This window comes from Halichoerus grypus, chromosome 13 (genome assembly GCF_964656455.1).
Source record: "Halichoerus grypus chromosome 13, mHalGry1.hap1.1, whole genome shotgun sequence".
In the NCBI taxonomy this organism is placed as follows: domain Eukaryota; kingdom Metazoa; phylum Chordata; class Mammalia; order Carnivora; family Phocidae; genus Halichoerus; species Halichoerus grypus.
In genome coordinates, this window is record NC_135724.1 from 7,862,399 (window position 1) to 7,882,051 (window position 19,653).

The 19,653-nt window shown below is 41.5% G+C and overlaps 1 protein-coding gene across 2 annotated transcripts in view; it reads left to right on the top strand.

Moving 5' to 3' along the window:
* Window positions 1-2,289: 2,289 nt before the first annotated feature.
* Window positions 2,290-19,653, top strand: part of CD226 (CD226 molecule) — a 71,521-nt gene continuing 54,157 nt past the window's right edge. Inside the window, exons 1-3 of one of the 2 annotated variants that reach the window (XM_036109122.2) lie at window positions 2,290-2,711; window positions 8,327-8,398; window positions 8,706-9,044. In XM_036109122.2, coding sequence (XP_035965015.1) covers window positions 8,353-8,398; window positions 8,706-9,044 — 385 coding nt within the window. In that variant the 5' untranslated portion in view covers window positions 2,290-2,711; window positions 8,327-8,352. Of the gene's footprint in view, window positions 2,712-8,081; window positions 8,399-8,705; window positions 9,045-19,653 lie in introns of those variants that run through there. The other variant, XM_078060183.1, reaches the window with a different exon arrangement.

A 19,653-nucleotide genomic window follows, 5' to 3' on the forward strand; every position in this document is an offset into this window, starting at 1 on the left:
TGATGTGTGTGTGTAATTTTGCAGGTGGATGATGAATTAGGAAGTGATTATAAAAGATTGAGAAATTTAGGAAAAGCACCTAGCCTATATAAATCTGGATATGTAAGTCAGGGAGTAAGCAAAACCAGTTTTTAAGCCTGGACCCCATAGGTGTAAGTGGCATCTACTGTTGAAATAGGCTCTGCCATCCAGTGTGATGTGAGTCATTTGGGTAGACAGTGATTGTTTCAGCCAGCGTTTGAGGTTCAGTTCAGGGCCCATTGAATCATTTTGAGAAAGAGTTGGCCCCAATCAGGAATGTTTGTCTTCAAGTTTGTCCTGCAAAAATTTATGTGCCTTTTGGATCGAGGCTATTTTTTTGTCTTATTCATTGGAGAAATGGAAAGATGGGGCAAAAGAAAAAACCACACATTGGAAACAGGATGGCCTCTGGGTTTTGATGAGCATTTGGTCACATACGGTGAAATCTCGTAGGCAGAAGCCATTCCTTCCCCTGCTTTCAACAAATAATGATCTAACAGACACCCACCACATGCTGGGCGCCATGCAAGGCTCTGTGGATAGAGCAGTCAACAAGACCTTATCCTCAAAAAAAAAAAAAAAAAAAAGACCTTATCCTCAACTTGAAGGGGTTTATTAGGCTATCATAGGAAATGCAACAAATAAATGGGCAGTTACAAAGGAGTGCGTCAGTAAGGATTATCTGGGGTTCTTAAAGAACTCACAAGAGGAACACCTGCCCCAGGCATGGGAGGCTCAGGGAGGGTACCCAATAAGGGATGTCTGAGCTGAGGCCTCCCTATGGGAGGGGATAAGAGAAGTCAAGGCAAAGGAACCCCTTGTGCAAAGCCTCTGCCCTGTCAGGTGGGTCTGGAGTGGAGAATGCGGGTGAGCAAAGTGTCAGACATGAGGCTGGAAAAATGATAGAGATCAATCTTGTCCAGCCTTGTAAGTCAGTAAAAAGTTTGGATATTCTTTTGAGAATGGTGATGTAATGAAGAGAATGACGTGAGTCATATCTTTGAGAGGGCTTCCTCTGCCCCACAATAAGTGCTCAAGAATTTTTTGTGCAATGAAAGACAGCTTGTTTCTTTCTTTCTTTCTTTCTTTCTTTCTTTCTTTCTTTCTTTCTTTCTTTCTTCTTTCTTTCTTTCTTTCTTTCTTTCTTTCTTTCTTTCTTCTTCTTTCTTTCTTTCTTCTTCTTCTTTCTTTCTTTCTTTCTTTCTTTTTCTTTCTTTCTTTCTTTCTTTCTTTCTTTCTTTCTTTCTTTCTTTCTTTCTTTCTTCCTTCCTTCCTTCCTTCCTTCCTTCCTTCCTTCCTTCCTTCCTTCCTTCCTTCCTTCTTTCTTTTTCTTTCTGAGAGAGAGAGTGAGAGTTGGGGAGAGAGGCAGAGGGAGAAGGAGAGAGAATCTTAAGCAGGCTCCACACAACACGGAGCCTGATGTGGGGCTTGATCCCACGACCCTGAGATGATGACCTGAGCCAAAATCAAGAGTCAGACACTTGGGGTGCCTGGGTGGCTCAGTCGTTAGGCGTCTGCCTTTGGCTCCGGTCATGGTCCCAAGGTCCTGGGATTGAGCCCCACATCCGGCTCCCTGCTCCGTGGGAAGCCTGCTTCTCCCTCTCCCACCCCCCCGCTTGTGTTCCCTCTCTCACTGTCTCTCTCTCTTTGTAAAAATAAATGAATAAAATCTTAAAAAAAAAAAAAAAAGAGAGTCAGACACTCAACCAACTGAACCACCCACGTGCCCCTGTATTTTCTTATTCCATGCTTTCAGACACGCACGTGGTCTGTAGAAGAGGCCAGCCCTGCACATGTGATGCATAGGGAAATGTGCGGGCTGGCTGGCCTTCAGAACTGCCTTCTCCTCCTCAGACCCTGGCCTTTCTGCCCAGCATATCTGTGAACTGCCCCAACTGCACCTCAGCCACAGTCCCTCATGGTGGTTAACCGACTGGGCATCTCCATTACCTAGGAATCCAAAGAACGAATAAAACTACTTCTGTGGTCCTCTGGAACAACTTAGAAGCGGTTGTGTTTTGAAGACATAGAAGCTGCTAAACTTGCAGGGAGAGTTCTTGGCAAATGCCAACTTGTGTGCTTTCTGTGTCAGAGTGGGAGATTAAAACACACAAAAAAAGAGTATCTAGAAGGCGGGATGGAAACACACTCAGATTTGGACAGAGATAAGAAGCAGCCTGCACTTCAGAGACTTCCGAATATGAAGTGCTTTGATTGGCAGGAAAACAAATGGGGAAGAGAAGGCAAAGTAACCAACTGAAAGTTTTTGTGTGTACTTTTGAGTTAAGAGAACAGAGGATGAGAAGCACATCGTTTCCAACGGTAAAATTTTAAGGGGGTGGGGAAGAAAGGAACAGAACTCAATGTGAATGTGGAATGAGTCTGAGTAGCTACGTGGTGAAGTAGGTACACTCCTTGACTGGTTTTGATCCTCCAAAAAGCCCTGCTTAATGAAATATTAGTGCTTTACTTGAGCCCCCACCTGGAGGAGCTCTGGAAGAGAGAAGAGCCCAAGAGCTCCCGGCTCTGGGACAAAAGCCCTGGCCATTCCTGCCTTGCCAACCAGGGGAGGAGAACAGGAAGATTGCCAGTGATGAGAAGGGGTGAAGTAAGGAGGCCACGACAAACAGGAAGCCCCTAACCAGACACACGGCGGGAAAGGAGAGAGTGAGCAGAACGAACATCTCAAGGTTAGTAACCTTCTAGAAAAAAAAGAGTGGATGTGGCTGAGTTCACACTTTTAAGGTCAGTCTTGTGCAGTGGAGTGGAGACTGTCGATGAAATGGTGTCAAGTAGGTTCAGCAGGAAAAGAGCTGTCATTGGCTTGATGGCTGATGTCTGTGAACCTGTAAGTTCACCGATGGGCACAGTTCAGCAAGAGGGTGTCGTTTAGGTCCTTTCTAGAAGAATTGTATTTGTAGTCGGTCTGATGGCATGGTCCTTGAGAATAAGAAAATTGAGCTAATTTTACTAGTGTCCACACTATCAGGCTTAACCTTCCTTCCTTCAAGCAAGACCAAGCAAGGATGAACTTAAATAATAAATGCTCACTAGCTAAGTCTTTATTACCCTGTGCAGGGGCTGGTGACCTTTCTCTGTCATGGATCACACAGTTCCTATTGTCGGCTTTGTCGGCCTTGTAGTCTCTTTGTAGCTATTCATCAGAGCACAAAAACAGCCACGGACAATGTGTAAGCAAGTGAGCGTGACCGAGTCCAAACAGACTATTTATAAGGGGTCAGACAGTAGGCTGGATTCAGCCCATGGACCACAGTTGGCAGAACCCTGTCCTGGAGGATCTCTACTGAAGCAAGACTGAAGTCTCTGCTTTGAATGGAAGCGAGTCCTTTATGGATGGTCCCCCAAAGGTAATCTAACGCCTGGGGCAGCTCTGTGACTTGCCGAAGTTCTAAGGGCCTAGCGGCTAGCGGTCTGAGGGAAATCACATGTCCTTCATTGGTAGCATTCTCTTGAGGTGACACTTTGAGGCAAGGAGCAGAAACCTAGGCTAAAACACTCCTGTTGAAGTCTTGCTGGAAGTAGGAGCCTCACAACAACAAGGACATCCCAGCCAAAGGCATACAAACTCTCACATCTGGGGAAAAAAAAAAAAAAAGGAGGAATGCCTCAGATCTTCCCAGCCTCAGTCCCTTCTTCTCAAAGTCTAGCACAGGCTTTTCGTTTTGCAGCCCTCGGCATGTCAGCAGTTGTCTGAGCAAGTGTGGGATGGTAGCAGAGTAGGAGCAGTTCTCCAGCATACACGTCTGGTGGTTCCCCATGACACGCGGAAGGTTACCTACTTGGGTAACTGAGTAGAGACTAGAATCCTCCCAATGTCCAGAAAAAGCAGACATCTGGGAAAGCAGAACATGTTACAGATAGCAGAAGCAAGGAAGCTGAGGAGAGAGAGAATGTCTGTGTGTGTGGACAGCCTAAGAGAAGGGGACTACGTGTCTGAAGGCTGTCACCCAGCCCAGGTCACTCAGGAGCATGTGGTGTGAGGCAAACTCGTGAGATGAATTTCATACTTATGTGGTTAGCTGAGACTTGTTCGATAGCGGAGAAGTCCAGTAATATTTTGATTAATGACTTCCTTGAGGATGGAGCTCTTTTATACAGACAGCTCTATTAGAAAAAAACCTCAAGCCAAAATTCCTTCATAAATCATGCAAAAAATGGCTCCCTACACAACAGAAATGCAGTCTCTATTTGTCTTTGGTTAGATGCTGATGAATAGGGTTCGTCCTTAGCAAAGTTGTAACAGCTGAACTTTATCTTTGGCTGCATGTCTTTCTGTACCTTCCGTTTGGATCTATAGCCTCCAGGGCCCCCGATTTTAGTCACTGCAGAATGCAAGCGCACGTCTGCTTTCTTCATCTCTCCACTAACTTGGCTTTGGATGCCTTGGGAATGAAGGGGTCACCGCACACTATTATCAGTTCATTCCCCTTTTCTCATAATCCTCCCATACCCCCGATTCTTTGCCGCTAGGGGAGGAAGCTCACTGAGGTCTTTGGAGCCTCTGAGAGTGGAGGATGCTATGTTGCATCTAATGCTTGTCAGATCCACAGCCAGTGCACTGTAGCAGAGATCTGCTGTGTCCCTTTGTTCCTCTTACCTCCACCTGCACCTCTACCAACCTACCCAACCCTGACCACACACACACCATACATATATATATATATATATATATATATGCATTAATAAATATATAAACATTAATATAAAGCATGCAATGTTTGGCATGTGTTTAATAAGCACTTAGTGATTCTTTACATCATGAATCATTTATCTGACTACCTGGACTATGTTCTTCTGCATTATCTATTTCTAGCTGTTGTTAAGTTGTTGGCATAGGCATGGGACCGGACTCCATTCTCAGCATGTACTGTGAGGCTCAATGTGCATTTGCAGACCAGGGTGGTTGAGGGACCACGTGCTCTCAATAAATGCAAGGCCAATAGCAAAATGTGGTGGGTGGCTTGTGCAGTTGGAAAGACCAGAGGTGCATTTGGACTCCTGCTATTCACTAGCAGTAATTTTTGTTATTGAGGTGAAATTCAGACAACATAAAATTAAAGTGTATAGTTGAGTGGCATTTCGTACATTCACAGTGGTTCTGCAAGTACCATCTTTATCAAGTTCTAAAACATTTTCATTGTCCCAAAACAAAACCCTGTACCTTAAGCAGTCACTCCTGGTTTCCTCTCCCTTAAGCCCCTGACAACCAATCAAATCTATAGATTTACTTATTCTGGGTGTTTCATATAAATGGAATCTTACAATATGTGACCCTTTGTGTTTGCCTTCTTTCACTTATCATGTTTTCAAGGTTCATTCATGTTGTAGCCTGAATCAGTATTTCATTCCTTTTTATAACTGCATAATATGACATTGTGTGCATATACCACAATTTGTTTATCCATTCTTCTGTTGATGGACATTTGGGTTGTTTCTACCTTTTGACTTTTGTGAATAGAGTTGCTATGAACATTGGTATACAAGTATTTGTTTGAGTGTCTGTTTTCAGTTCTTTGGGGGTATAAACCCACGACTGGAATTGCTGGGTCATATGGTTATTCTGTTTAACTTTTTGAGGAACAACCAAACTGTTTTCCACAGTAGCTGCACTATTTTACATCCCTACTGGCAGTGTTCAAGGGTTTCAACTTCACTACGTCCTTGTCAACACTGTTATTTTCCTTATTTTTGATTATAACCATCCTAGTGAGCATGAAGTGGTCTCTTTGTGGTTTCAATTTGCATTTTTTTCTAATGACTAATGACGTTGAGCAACTTCTCATGTACTTGTTGGTCATTTGTATATCTTTTTTGGAGAAATGTCTATTCAAGTTTTTTGCCCATTTTTAAATTGGGTTATTTGTCTTTTTGTTGTTGAGTTGTAAGAGTTTTTTACATATTCTGGATCCTAGACCTTTATCAGAAGTATGATGTGCAGATATTTTCTCCCATTCTTTAGGTTGTCTTTTCACTTTATTGATAATAAAAGATATTAAGTATTTTGAACTGTATAGGTCATATGGTGTCTATCACAAGATCACTCCAGGTAGTGTGTGTGTGTGTGTGTGTGTGTGTGTGTGTGTGTGAAGGGACACAGTTCTAAGGCAGGGCACAGTGCATGGAGGGCCAGTTAGGAGGATACTTTCTTGAGGGCTTCAGGAATTCTTGGGACTGGGTGTAACTCTGGTTTTATAGTTTTATTTTTTGTTGGTACCTATCAAGAGGAAGTCCTGTAGTTAAGATTTAATGGATGGAATTAATTTTTCTGACTCAGATATAAATCCTCAATGCCCCTTACCACCTCAGTCCATTCTCTACAGGCATCCAGGTTATCTTTCAAAAATGCAAAACTGTCCACATCACTTGCTTCCATAAAATATTTAGTGGCTCCGTGTTGCTGTCAGACTTGTGTGTATTTATGCCATAGGCATGTGTCCAGGGACGGTGTTTGGTGCTGGAGTTTCAGATGTAAGCAGGATGCTGTGACTGCTGATGGCCAGGTTTGAGCTTCTCCATGGGTGTCATTTAAGATACTTTCAATCTGGACCCAACATTGTTTTTGTCTCTTTCCCACCCCCTAGACCGTAGTCACACCATCTCCCTAAAATTTCCTCTGTTGTCATGTCTTTATCTCCTTCTCTTCCTTCTGTACTTGGAAAGTCTTAGGTTGGAAAGCCCAGGATCTGGTGCATTTTTTCCTATGAAACCTTTTCCAATTAGAATGAATTTTTCCCTCTCTGGGCTATGCTAATACTTGCTCAAATTTGATTTCTATAGAATTATCAGTTTTGTTATAATAAACTGCCTCTGTGATCTGTCTGACCCAATATATTACTACGCCTTGAGAGAGACCAAGTCTTGCACCTCCAGGTCCTAGGCAGGGTACCTGGCACAGCTCACTAAAATTTTGGACAGATTGTTTTTTTGAATTACTTGCAAAACAGAGATACCTCATCTAACTGTATCATACAGCTGTTACAGGTACAAATAATATCATAGGTGTGGAAAATAGAATGCTGTGTAAACATAAGGTGGCACTATAGAGTACCATATGTATACATTCTAATTTCATACTGTTGATTTCTTGCTTCCTGAAAAAGTTCCCCGGTTAAATACTGATGTTGAACAGTAGACACCTACTGATAAACTTTGGGATTGAAACCAGGTTCAGAGTTGACCTTAGGCAACATTGTCTTTAGTGATTCCTGTTCCCCCCTTCCAGTTTTTACCTACCTTTTATTTTGACCCTCTCATCAGGGGCCAAATGCATTCATGTAATTCCTCTCACTATAGAGGCAATAATGTATTTTTATACCGACATGGTAATATGTTCCTAACAAGTTCTTAAGAAACTGAACTGTTATTTTACATGAGGGAAAGGAACAATGATGAACCTAAAAAATCAATCACGTTTTGATATTGCACTATAATTATATAAGATGTAACCATTGGGGGAAACTGGGTGAAGAGTACAAGGGTGCTCTCTGTACTGTCTTTTCAAATTACTATGTCTCTGTAACTATTTCAAAATAAAAAGTTTAAAGAAATCATCCATAATGGTAGATTTGTATATGTCCTGAGCCTCGATGCTTTTGTAACTAGAGGTCCTTCCGTGGTCCCTTCATCTAATCCAAAGCAAATGCCTGAGGTCTATGCAAATGTTGAAGTAAAAGGAAGGCCATGCCCAACCACAGTCCACATTGGTGGAGCCTCCAAACCCACCCCTGACCCCCCAGGCCCCTCCCCTCCTCCCTTCAGTCTCTGCTCCAACGTCAAGTTCTCAGTGAAGACTTCCCGGACCTTCCTGCTAAAAGAGAAACACTACCACCCATACTATCCTATCCCCACTTTCCTGCTTTGTGTTTTCCTTGTGCACTTACCACATATAACTTACTACATTTTTTACTTTTTTATTTCAGTTTCTGTATTCTCCCACTAGAATGTAGGTTCCATGATGGCAAGGACTTTTTTTTTTTTTTTTTTTTTTTTAATTTACTGTTGTGTCCTAATCGCCTAGAGCAGAATCTGGCCATTCGCTGATTTGTTCAATGAATGAATCTTTGTGGAAAATAAAAGCTTGAAAATAAGCTATTTCCCCGAGAGAGAGAGAAGTGATTCAAATCTGCTCATCCTTGTGCGAGAGCAAACCTGACTTTGAAGCTAAGACCTTTTTCCTGTGTTCATACTTCAGAAAAAGATACTACTGATAATATCTGAGAGGAAGGAAGCAGTGCATTGTGCTGGGCCTCTGCATGTAACATTATATAAATTGTCTTTTTTATAGACCAGCCTCCCAAACGGTTTCCAGAGATGGATTATCTTACTTTCTTCTTGGCTATTCTTCATGTATGCAGAGGTAAAGATAATGTCTTCATTTAAAAAATTTACTTCTTTTTTGGTCTTATAGTGTGACGTGTTTAGAATTTATAATGCTCTTTAGTTGGCTCAGATAATTTCTCACTTGTTTAGGAAATCTACAAGTTACAAATACCTCTTATCGGCAGTAGAAACCTTTTTAGACTAAGGTAGAAACTGTTAGCCTTTAGCATGATCTCAATTTGCTATCTTGCGAGGTCTTATAAAGCTTAGAATAAGCTTAAGGTATCTATATGGTGTTTCAATCATCAAGCCTAACTGAATAAATGTGATGTTGTGTATTTCAGCTCTATGCGAAGAGATGTTTTGGGACACAACTGTTAAACTTGCTGAGAATATGAGTCTAGAGTGTATCTATTCATCACTGGACACCTTAACTCAGATGGAATGGCTCAAGATCAATACAACAAACAGAGAGCTCATAGCCATTTTCAGCCCTACCTATGGTTTGAGTGTAAGACCACCCTATACTGATAGGGTTTATTTTTTAAATTCCACCATGGCGTCTAATGATATGACCCTGTCCTTTCATAACGTCTCTGAGGCTGATGTTGGCTTCTACTCCTGCTTTCTTCATACTTTCCCACATGGACATTGGGAAAAGGTGATCCAGGTAGTTGCATCAGGTGAGTGGACATTTTATTTACCTTTTTACCCATCTACGACATTTGATTCTTAAAGCCCCAGTAGAAACTACAAAATGCTTTATCATGTGTTTGTGGTATTTTCCAATTTCACTTCTAGATCTTATGATATTATTGTTTTAAAGAAATAGTTCTGTGAATCAGTTTCGTTTTTCTTAATGTGCTATCATTTGTGAGTAGAATAAGCATCTGACAAATCTGAATGTAGTAGGAGAAAAGCCCAGGTTTTCTATTGTCTCAATAATGACTAGAGCATAGGGATGCCTGGGTGGCTCAGTCGGTTAAGTGTCTGCCTTCGGCTCAGGTCATGATCCTGGGGTCCTGGGATCGAGTTCCATTTTGGGCTCCTTGCTCTGTGGGGAGCCTGCTTCTTCCTCAGCCCTTGTGCTCTCTCTCTCTCACAAATAAATAAACTCTTAAAAAAATAATAATGACTAGAGCTTAGACTAAACTGATGTTGGCAGCGTTTGGGTTCAGGACCAGATACCTCCCCGTCTGAGCTTCCTCCTGGTGATGGAGTACTGCTTCCTTCTGCTAAGCACTCAGTGCTGGCTTCAACCTCTGTGTGTTCAGAGTCCTCTCTGTAACCAAATCTAGATTTATCAGTGATTCTGGGCAGAGCTCATGCACTGGCTCCATTTTTTGCTTCATCCAAGTTCCTAAGAGAGGACACTTCAGAAACTGCAAGGTGTCATTTCAAGAAGGATCAAATGATCTCCTAGATATTTTCTGCTATGCCTACCAGGGACTGTGGTTTGGTGCTTAGTGAGTTAGTCCTTCGAGTAATAGCCACATAGATTGGGTATGGTATATTGGAAAAACATGGTTTTTCTAGCCTTTACTTTCTGCAAAACCTTATGTTAGCTGCTCAATCCCTCTGTATCTCAGGCTTCTGAATAGTAAACTGAGTTAATAATACCATTCTCTTTGTTGAATGGCTTAGGGATCATATGGTTAAAGACCTATGGCAGTCAGGGAGTGGTGGGTGTTATTATTATCACTATTATTATTCCCTACACTTTTGATACAAGATGACTAATGATGAAATTTTCAGATGTCAGCAATAGTCTAGGGAAGGAGATAGTTTGGAACCATGTGTTTCTTGTCTGGAGTCTCTAAAATTGTATCCCAAATGGACATTCAGCAGAACACATTATGTGACATGTGCTAGAGTGCTTTCTTTTCAAGGGATGTATATTATAAAAGGACAATTTACAATATTGCTAAGGGATAGCAAATAGTCAGAAGGTAAGGAAATTTCCCATGTGTTAGTTTTCTTTTTCTCTGTAGATGTAGCTAAGCTCAAAAATAGTTTTGTGTATATGACTGAGGCTTACAAAGTGTCTATTAGCAAAATCTCTTTAATGAAATATTTATTATTGAGTCCATTTTGTCATTGAACTCTTCATTCGCTGTTGGGTACAGTCACCTGCTGAGTGCTGTCTGCAAGTTTTTCGTGTATGGACCACTTTGATTAGCCATGCAGATGAAGGAGAGGATTGGCAAGGGCCTTCGAGTAGAGTGAGCTATTCGACACCTGGCCTGAGCAACCAAGGCAAGAACGAGATGGGACCCTTCACCCTTCGTGTGGTGAGCTTTTGCAGCCTGGGTCCCAGATCAAGAATTCCAATTCCTGCCAAAGAAAAACCGATGAAACATAGGTAGAATAATGGTCACCGGGCACAGGGAGGTGGGGAAATGGGGAGCTGTTGTCAAAGGGTACACAGTTACAGTTATGTGGGATGACTTCACCTAGAGATCTAATGCCCTGCATGAGGACTGCAGTTAATAATATTCCATTAGGGGCACCTGGGTGGCTCAGTCGTTAAGCGTCTGCCTTTGGTTCAGGTCATGATCCCAGGTTCCTGGGATTGAGCCCCACATCGGGCTGCCTGCTTGGCGGGAGGCCTGCTTCTCCCTCTCCCACTCCCCCTGTTTGTGTTCCCTCTCTCGCTGTGTCTCTCTCTGTCAAATAAATAAATAAAATCTTTAAAAAATAATAATAATAACTGCATTAAACCCTGGACATTTCCTAAGGGGGTAGATTTCAGGTGCTCTCACCACAAAAGAAAAATGGTAACTATGTGAGAAGAAATGTAAATTAGTTTGATTATAGTAATTGTTTCAATATATATATATCAAATGATTGTATTGCATGCCTTAAGTATATACATTTTTTTAAAAGATTTTATTTATTTATTCAAGTGAGAGAGAGAGAAAGAGAGAGTGAGTGAGGGGAGGGGCAGAGAGAGAAGCAGTTTCCCTGCAAGCAGGCCTCCTGCTGATCAGGGAACCTGACCTGGGGCTCCAACCCAGGACCCTGAGATCATGACCTGAGCCGAAGGCAGACACTTAACCAACTGAGCCACCCAGGCACCCCAAATATATACATTTTTAATTAAAAAAAAAAAACCCAAACAACAGGCAGTTTGACCTCTTCTGAAAGTTTAGGATAGAGGATAGAGCTAAATTGTTGGGAACTGAGTTGTGATTGCCATACCAAGGTAGGATTTTTAGCATTATATATGAGCAATTTTGGCAATATTTCTTACTTTTATCATCCAGATTTATTGCTCCTATTATTTTCTTGAAGTTAGGCAAAGGGAGATCTTTGCCTTCTGGGGCTTTTTCAAATACAGTGGTAGGATTTTCAGTCAGTTACTGGTCAAAGATAGGAGTGCCGTCTCTCCGCATAGATGAATTCTTCATGATGGTATTCTTAAGTGTGTTTTGTCCTGATTGTTTTTGATCATTTATATTTTTAAGTAACAGATTGCAGTAATGGGCCAGTGAGAGTATTCCACTCATTTTCGAGACTTGGAGGAATTCCTTTTTTTAAAAAAAAACTAAAAATGATAGTGAATTTAAAAAATATAGTAGCCATATTTCAAAGTTAACCTTACATATACTTGAAGTTTTCTGTGTGTGCTTTATTAACATTGTATCCGGACCTATAAGTATTGCACGCATGTGTAGCCTAAAGGGAGATTTGATGATCTATTTAATAATACAAGATTGGAGTTGGAATCCAGAAATCCTAATTTGTGTAAAAGTTTATAAGAACTTCAAAAGGATAAAGTAACTGAACCATATGCTCTCTAAATATACTGATTTCTCCTCTTTGCTGAGAGCTGACTATGTATGAGGAACTTGGTCAGTATCTTCTCATTTAACCCCGTTGCCCACTTGGATGTAGACATAATCTTGATTTTATAGGCAAGAACTTGAAGTGTGGTGAGGTCCAATATCTGGCCAAGTTCTCAGATCTTGTATGTGCCCCATTGGATAAAATTGCAGTGAGGAATGGAAAAGGACAGCTTGGGGGACATGGAGCTGCAGGGGCTCTCAAATGAGAAGTCAACCATTGTACATCCTTGCTGCCCCACCCCCCACCTGGGGCTTTCAGCTCAGAGCTGGAGAGCAAATGGGACAGTCTTATGCTGAATAAATGGTGCTGTTAATGCAAATTTATGTTAAAAGATGATTAACATCACAGAAGCCTTTCTCAATTGGTAACTGATGTGGAGAACTTAATGGTAAGAATGGCTGCATTTATTTTACAGCTCCAAGGGAAAAGCAGCTGGGGTGGCTTGGGCGGGAACCTTCCAGAGGCAACCACTTCATGGCAGAGTTTGTGGTGGAAGTGGATCCTGCTGAAAATTACTGCAGCCCATGTCTCTGGCCTTACTAGTCCGTTCAAGTGAATGTAGTTACACTCATGGAAATGTCCCCCCCAGATGGGTGGCCCACCCACACTACTCTACTACCTAACTTTCACTAGGTGCCTCCTGGGCATGAACCAAATGTCCTCTCCTCTAATGTTTGTGAAACAACATGGCGGAGGTAACGTGTTCCCATCGTGCAGCTGATGGAAGGGTTCAGGGTCATTACCCACCTGGAGGTTGTGAGCTGTCCAGTCGCAGCACCAGGGTGAGACCCTTCGATGTTTGTGAAGTGCCAGAAATGAGATGGAGGGGAGTTAGATTCCAGCACAGTGAGAGGGGAGGCTCAAGGATCAAGTCACGCTGGATGTTGACAACATGGAAGGATTTTTCCCAAGATAGAGAGACAGATGAGGGAAGGAGAGAGAGTAGAGAGGGTGCAAAGAAAGGGTGACATCCACGCAGGGAGAGAGCATGGAGCTCCAGCAGGATGTGGTTCCCGCGCTGAGCTCTGTGGCCCCTTGCCGCCACGAGGGGTAACCCAATAGGAAGAAACAGGGGTGCCCGCACCAGCCAAGGGGCTCAGCACGTGATGTGCTGGGGTCCCAAGTAAGGTTTTATGTGGTAGATTCTAAGTTGAAAAAAAGAAGTTGAAGCCCACTGGGGCAGCCCAGTGTCACAAAGAGCCTGGGCAGTTTGGTTGGCTCAGATCTTGCTGTGCCTCACGGAGTCTGAACTTCACTTTGGGAAGAGCGGGGGTAGCCACTGAACATTTTTCAGAGGGAGACACATAAACCAATTTTTTTCACCACCTACAAGATTAAATTAGTTGTAGCTTATAGGAGGGGAAGAGTTTAAGGTCAGAGTAAACAAGTAATATTTTGTGGATTGGAACACTTATCCACTGCTGGTAGAAGTATACATTAGTATATCTATCATATAATTGGTATTGGTAATATTCAGGATTCTCCTGAGAAACAGACCAATAGGACGTATATGTATACAGAAAGAGATTTATTACAAGGAATCAGCTCATTGATTATGGAGACTGGCAAGTGTGGGCCCATAGGCTGGAGTCCCAGCAAAGACAAGGGTGCAGATGAAGTCAGAAGGCTGTCTGCTGGAGATTTCCCTCTTGTCTGGGGAAGCAAGGCTTTTTGTTCTATTCAGACCTTCAACTGATTAGATGAGTCCCACTCACATTATAGAAGGCAATCTGCTTACTCAGAATTCACCAATTTAAATGTTAATCTCATCCAAATGTTTCAGTGAGTGGCACTAGAGAGGAAAAGAGGTTCCTTTAATATTGGGGACCCCAGAATTCATGGAAGTCCCAAGAAATCCCAAAATGGGAGGGGTTCTAAAGACCATGCTGCCCTATGTCCTGATTGGGGTCCTAGGCAACCCAGAATCGTCATCAATATGTGCTTTCCTCTGGCTACTTGTTTGTTTTCTAATGTTGGGGTGATGTCAGGATTTAAATTTTATTTAAAGCTGGAAAAGGGGAAGTGTCCCAGATCTGGCTTGTGTCAAAGTGTGTGCTGATTTTTGGGAGCTGAACCCACTTATCCTTATTCACTCAAGTCTTTATTCAGAACCTACTATATTCAAGATAATGTCTGTGGTTGGAAGCTAGAAAGACGTGGATCTCAGCTCTAAGTGGTATGCAGAGTACTAGGGGAGAGAAAAGCTGTGTACTGCAAATTATAATTAAAGAGTGAGTGCTATTGTAGTTCTGAAGAATATAGAATTTACTTTTTTTTTTTTTTTTTAAAGATTTTATTTATTTATTTGACAGAGAGAGACACAGTGAGAGAGGGAACACAAGCAGGGGAAGTGGGAGAGAGAGAAGCAGGCCTCCCGCCGAGCAGGGAGCCCGATGTGGGGCTCGATCCCAGGACCCTGGGATCATGACCTGAGCCGAAGGCAGACGCTTAACGACTGAGCCACCCAGGCGCCCCAGGATTTACTTTCAACTAGAAGATTCAGGGTAGATTCCCGGCAAAGGGGGAATTTGAAGTTAACCTTGAAGGAGATAAGTCAGAATATTTAGACATGGAGATGGGTGGAGTAGCATTTAGGGATAATTGCTTTATTTATTTATTTCAGACACAGAGAGAAAGAGAGAGAGAGGGAGCACGAGTCGGGGGAGGGTCAGAGGGAGAGAGAGAACCTCCAGCAGACTCCCTTTGAGCACGGAACCCGGTGCGGGCTTGATCTCATGACCCTGAGATCATGACCTGAGCTGAAACCAAAAGTCAGACGATCAACCGACTGAGCCATCCAGGTGCCCCAGAATCGCTTTAAATATTATCTAGAAAAAAAGATAGCTTTGGCTCTGCTTTGACTACTTTGCAAGGAAATTTTCATTTTCTAAAAATGACTCCAACATTACCACAAATAGCAATAGCACTAACAGCCAGACCTTTCAAACTCAGCCAACACAAATGGCTCTGGTCAACAATTAATGCAGTTTATTCTGGTCCACAGTTCGTGGCTTAGTTTATCTCCACGTGTTGACTTAATGCTTCAAAAGGCATAGGAATCTAGATCCATGATGTGATTATATTTTATAGTCTATCCTAAGATATTTGCACATTTTGATTTCAGCTCCTATCTCTCCCAAATTCAGAAGGCAGGAAGAAAACGTATGAAATGCACTATCTTTTCTATGAGTGACAGGTACAAAATGATGCAGGGAAAGCTTGGTCTGAAGGATGCTTTTGCCTGTCAGAGGAGATGCCAGACAGGGCTGAGAAGGCCACGGGAGGAGAAGCTTTCTTGCCCTCCTGTGACAAGAGTCACCACTGCATGCCAGCATGTTTTGTCCTTGTGTGGACCCTGGGTTCTTTCAGCTTTGCCCATCATATACATCTCTATCACTTTGAAGTTGTTTGGTTTTTAAGTGAGGTGGAGAAATAAAAAAGAATAGTTTCAAATCTACTCTTTAAAGAATTAAGACATAAACTCTTTCTTAAGGTCCATTCTTACCAGCTCAGAAATAAGTCAGGAAAGTTTTCTTGTATACACACACACACACACGCACACACACACAAGAATAAAAAATGTTTCTGGAAATGTTACATTTCAGCAGTTTTTCATTTAAGAAAGAAAAAATATATTAAATAGTACCTATAAGAAATAGTCAACTGATGAAACAGAAACATTTTAAAGGCTTAGAACTCTTCCTCCTTAATAAAATAAAACAGAATATAGAGAAGCAGATGATAAGGAACGTTTTTTTTAAGACTCGTGTAAGCAAGGTTATGGTCACTGAACTTCTCAAGGGTGAAATTAATGGGAATCTGAAAGTGGAATAGTTACCAGAACCCATGCCAAGGTTGTTTTTATTGACTTGCTTTCCATTTGCTAAGCCAGGGAAGAGCATGCTTGAGAGCACTATCACCATGAGATTCAACTCTCAGGCTTTGGGGGAACAGCTCTGTAATCAAAAGTAAAAAAAGAGACAAAAAACAGTCTGGGGTAGTGGGGGAATCAAACCTCAAAAAGAAGACAATACTGGATTGATATACATAATTAAATTTCATAATGTAATGGCTGCTTAAGTTTAACAAACCAGCACAGGTCCACATTTGGGTTTTGTGAGAGCAGCGTCCTCTGTCCATCTGAGTGCACAGAGGGTTACACTTTCACTAGGTACCTCTATGCCCAGTATTGGGCACGTGTCCACCATAGCAACAACCAGAAGAAAACTTTTCCTTTAGATTTATTCGAAAATGTACTCAGGCAATCCAGAGCAGGGGATGAAATTGGCTGTGATCTTTGCAACTGTTTTGTTTATTTATACAAACTCTACCCTTCCTTGAGTAGATACTTTTATTTTTAAGATGACCCTAGGGTGGAGGCAGGTATTTGGCTGAATTTCCTCAAGGGAATGAGCTACAAGCTAAAGTTTACAAAGAACTTTGCCCTGTGGCTGTTGAAGATTATTATTATTATTTTGAGAGAGAGAGAGAGAGCACGCAAGTGGAGGGGGGGAGAGGAAGGGCAGAGGGAGAGAGATTGAATGTCAAGCAGGCTCCGTGCTCAGCGCCTGATGTGGGGCTCTGTCTCAAGACCCTGAGATCATGACCTGAGCCAAAATCAAGAGCACTGAACCGACTGAGCCATATAGGCACCCCACTGAAGATTTTATTAGTGTAGGTAGAGGTGTATAGTCCTCAGGTTTTCCTTTCTTTCTTTTTCCTTTCTTTAACTTTCAGTGATCAGGACAACTCACACCTCTTTACCACCACTGCTGTCTCCCCAGCGCTCAAGGCGGTGCCGACCACAGTATCTGGAACGTTTCCTCTTGAGAGTGGGTGCTGGTGGGGGTGTGGGTGCTAGTGCAGGGTGGGGATTTCGGCTTCATGGGTAAGAGCTGTCTGAGGGACTGGAACATGCTTCAGCCCACGCAGGTTGGTCGAGACTCCTCCCCTGGACTGTCTCAGCATCTGTATTTTTTTTTTTTTAATTCCTCTTATCAAAGGTTGAAAGCTATAGAAATCAAACCTTGTTCTCCAGCACTTTCGCTCTGAAACTTCTCTAGGATTAGCGGGTGGGTGTCAGTGAACCTTCAAAGAGACCTTACGGGAATTTGTCCATTGGCAGATCAGAGTATTTACTGACTGAGAGTAAAATGATATTTTTGCATAAAAACAGTGGATTTTTATTATTTTTTTTATTTTTATTTATTTATTTTTTAAAAGATTTTATTTATTTATTTGAGAGAGAGAATGAGAGAGAGAGAGCACATGAGAGGGGGGAGAGTCAGAGGGAGAAGCAGACTCTCTGCCGAGCAGGGAGCCAGATGCGGGACTCGATCCCGGGACTCCAGGATCATGACCTGAGCCGAAGGCAGTTGCCCAACCAACTGAGCCACCCAGGCGCCCAAAACGGTGGATTTTTAGATGTTTAAAAACAAACAAAAAGGAAATTAAGTATGGGAAGAGAGGAGGAAAAGTGAAGTAAAGCTCTGAGCTGGTCAGAGGCATGGGGCTCCTCCATCTTTCACTTTGAGCTAATGCTATCCTGTGCCCTTTTATTTAGCATTGGTAAAAGAAGACTTGGTTTCTAAGCTATGCTTTTTGTTGCTGGTTTTGGGTTTTGCTTGGTTTTATAGGAAGTGGAGGTTGCAAGCAAGATGGCTTTTCCTTTCCTCTAAGAAAATTTGTGAAGACATTTAAGATTTTGAAACCATTAAGAATTTTAAGACTATCAAGTCAGTCCTTCAGGGATCAATGCGAAATTATTCCCCCAGGCAACATCTCTTCTACTTACTCCACCATAGTTTTAATTAAATAACTCCGCTGATGGGGGCTTCTGGCACTTCCCTTGGGAGATTATTCACAATCCAATAAATCTCAATGTGAGAAAATTTTCCCTGACTTCAGCTATTTAACCACAACTCACATTTTAAAAAACAGTCTTCTTCACAATCTGCCCAGAGAGAAAGGCCCCTGTTCCATTGAAGATTCATACAAAAAGCTGTCTAAGGCCGGAGCTATGGTATGCAATATTCACATTTAATAGCACCGTAAATAGCTTACATGCGTCATACCTGCTGATTGTAGTGGGGTGATGATTGTGACCAACAAGAATGAAGTCTGCGCATGAATTCTGTGAGCATTTACGTGCGCCCTTTAACTAGCAGAATACTTAAGAAACATAACGTTCTCATTTCGCAGACCAGCTCTTAAGAACATATTTGTCCCCTTTCTTGGCAGGTGACATGAAATGCCGTATGCTACCAAAATTGGTATTTCCAGAATAGTTTATGAAGGAGCATGTGTGTAGTCCCTGAGTATAGGATAGTTTCCTTCCTGAAACCTCCAGAAAGTTTTAGATCATCCACCTAATTCGTTCCACTAATGGATAGAGTACATTTATTTCTCTTTATAAACTGGAATCTATAATTGGAAGTATATCATTTTTCATCTGAGAAACAGCCAAGGAGTTCAACTGTCTTTGAGACAGAGCTTGGTAATGTTAGACTATGTCCCCAAATGAGACGATTATGTCATTCCCATTGGCTTATGACATCATATTTCTCAAAATATCTCTTTATTACATATAAGAAACAAAGTTGCTCATTTAAATGTAAATAAAGGACATTTATTTAACAGTTAAATTATGCCACTTCTTCTTTTTTACTTAAATCCTAGAAATGGATTCCTGAAAGAATAAACATTAAATAAGAGGGAAAAATTTCTAGTTACTGGCATTGTATTTCTTTGAGTTATATAGTTTTTGAATTTTTATTCTTAACACCAGTCTGACTATTCTGTTTTCAGTGATAATAGCAGATTTGAACCAAAGGGCATAGTATTAAAATTTGTTGCTCATATGACCCTTTGAGGTATTGGATTGGATACCTCTATATTGGATGAATATCAATAATAGTAATTTAGAAATTGTGTAAGCCCTTTCTAGATCTATTAAATAGAAATTTATTTGCTATGAAAAGAAGAAGAAATGAATAAGAAAGTCTTTGTTTTCAAGACATTTATAATGTAATAGGGGAAGTATGTATATACTTGTTAAGTGGCATAGAACAATGTTTTGGGAGTTGAGAGGTGACAGAGATTACTGCCAGTTTGAGGGAACCATGGAAAATGTCTAATAATGGAGTCTGATATTTTACTAGAAATGGAAGTATCCATATTTCTAAAACATAAATCCAGTCCCTCCCATCACCAAATCTGTTCTGCTCCCAGTCTCTCATTTGAGTCAATAATCCCAATTCTCAAAAACCTCAGTCATCCTTTATACCTTATTTTCTCTCATTCTTCACATCTAAGTGGCTAGACTTTCAAAACAAATGTCTCATCTATGTATATCAGCCTATATTATAAAGTACTATTATCTCTCACCTCTATGTATTTTTTTTTAAAAAAATTATTCATCATCTAGATGCTTTTACCTGAAAG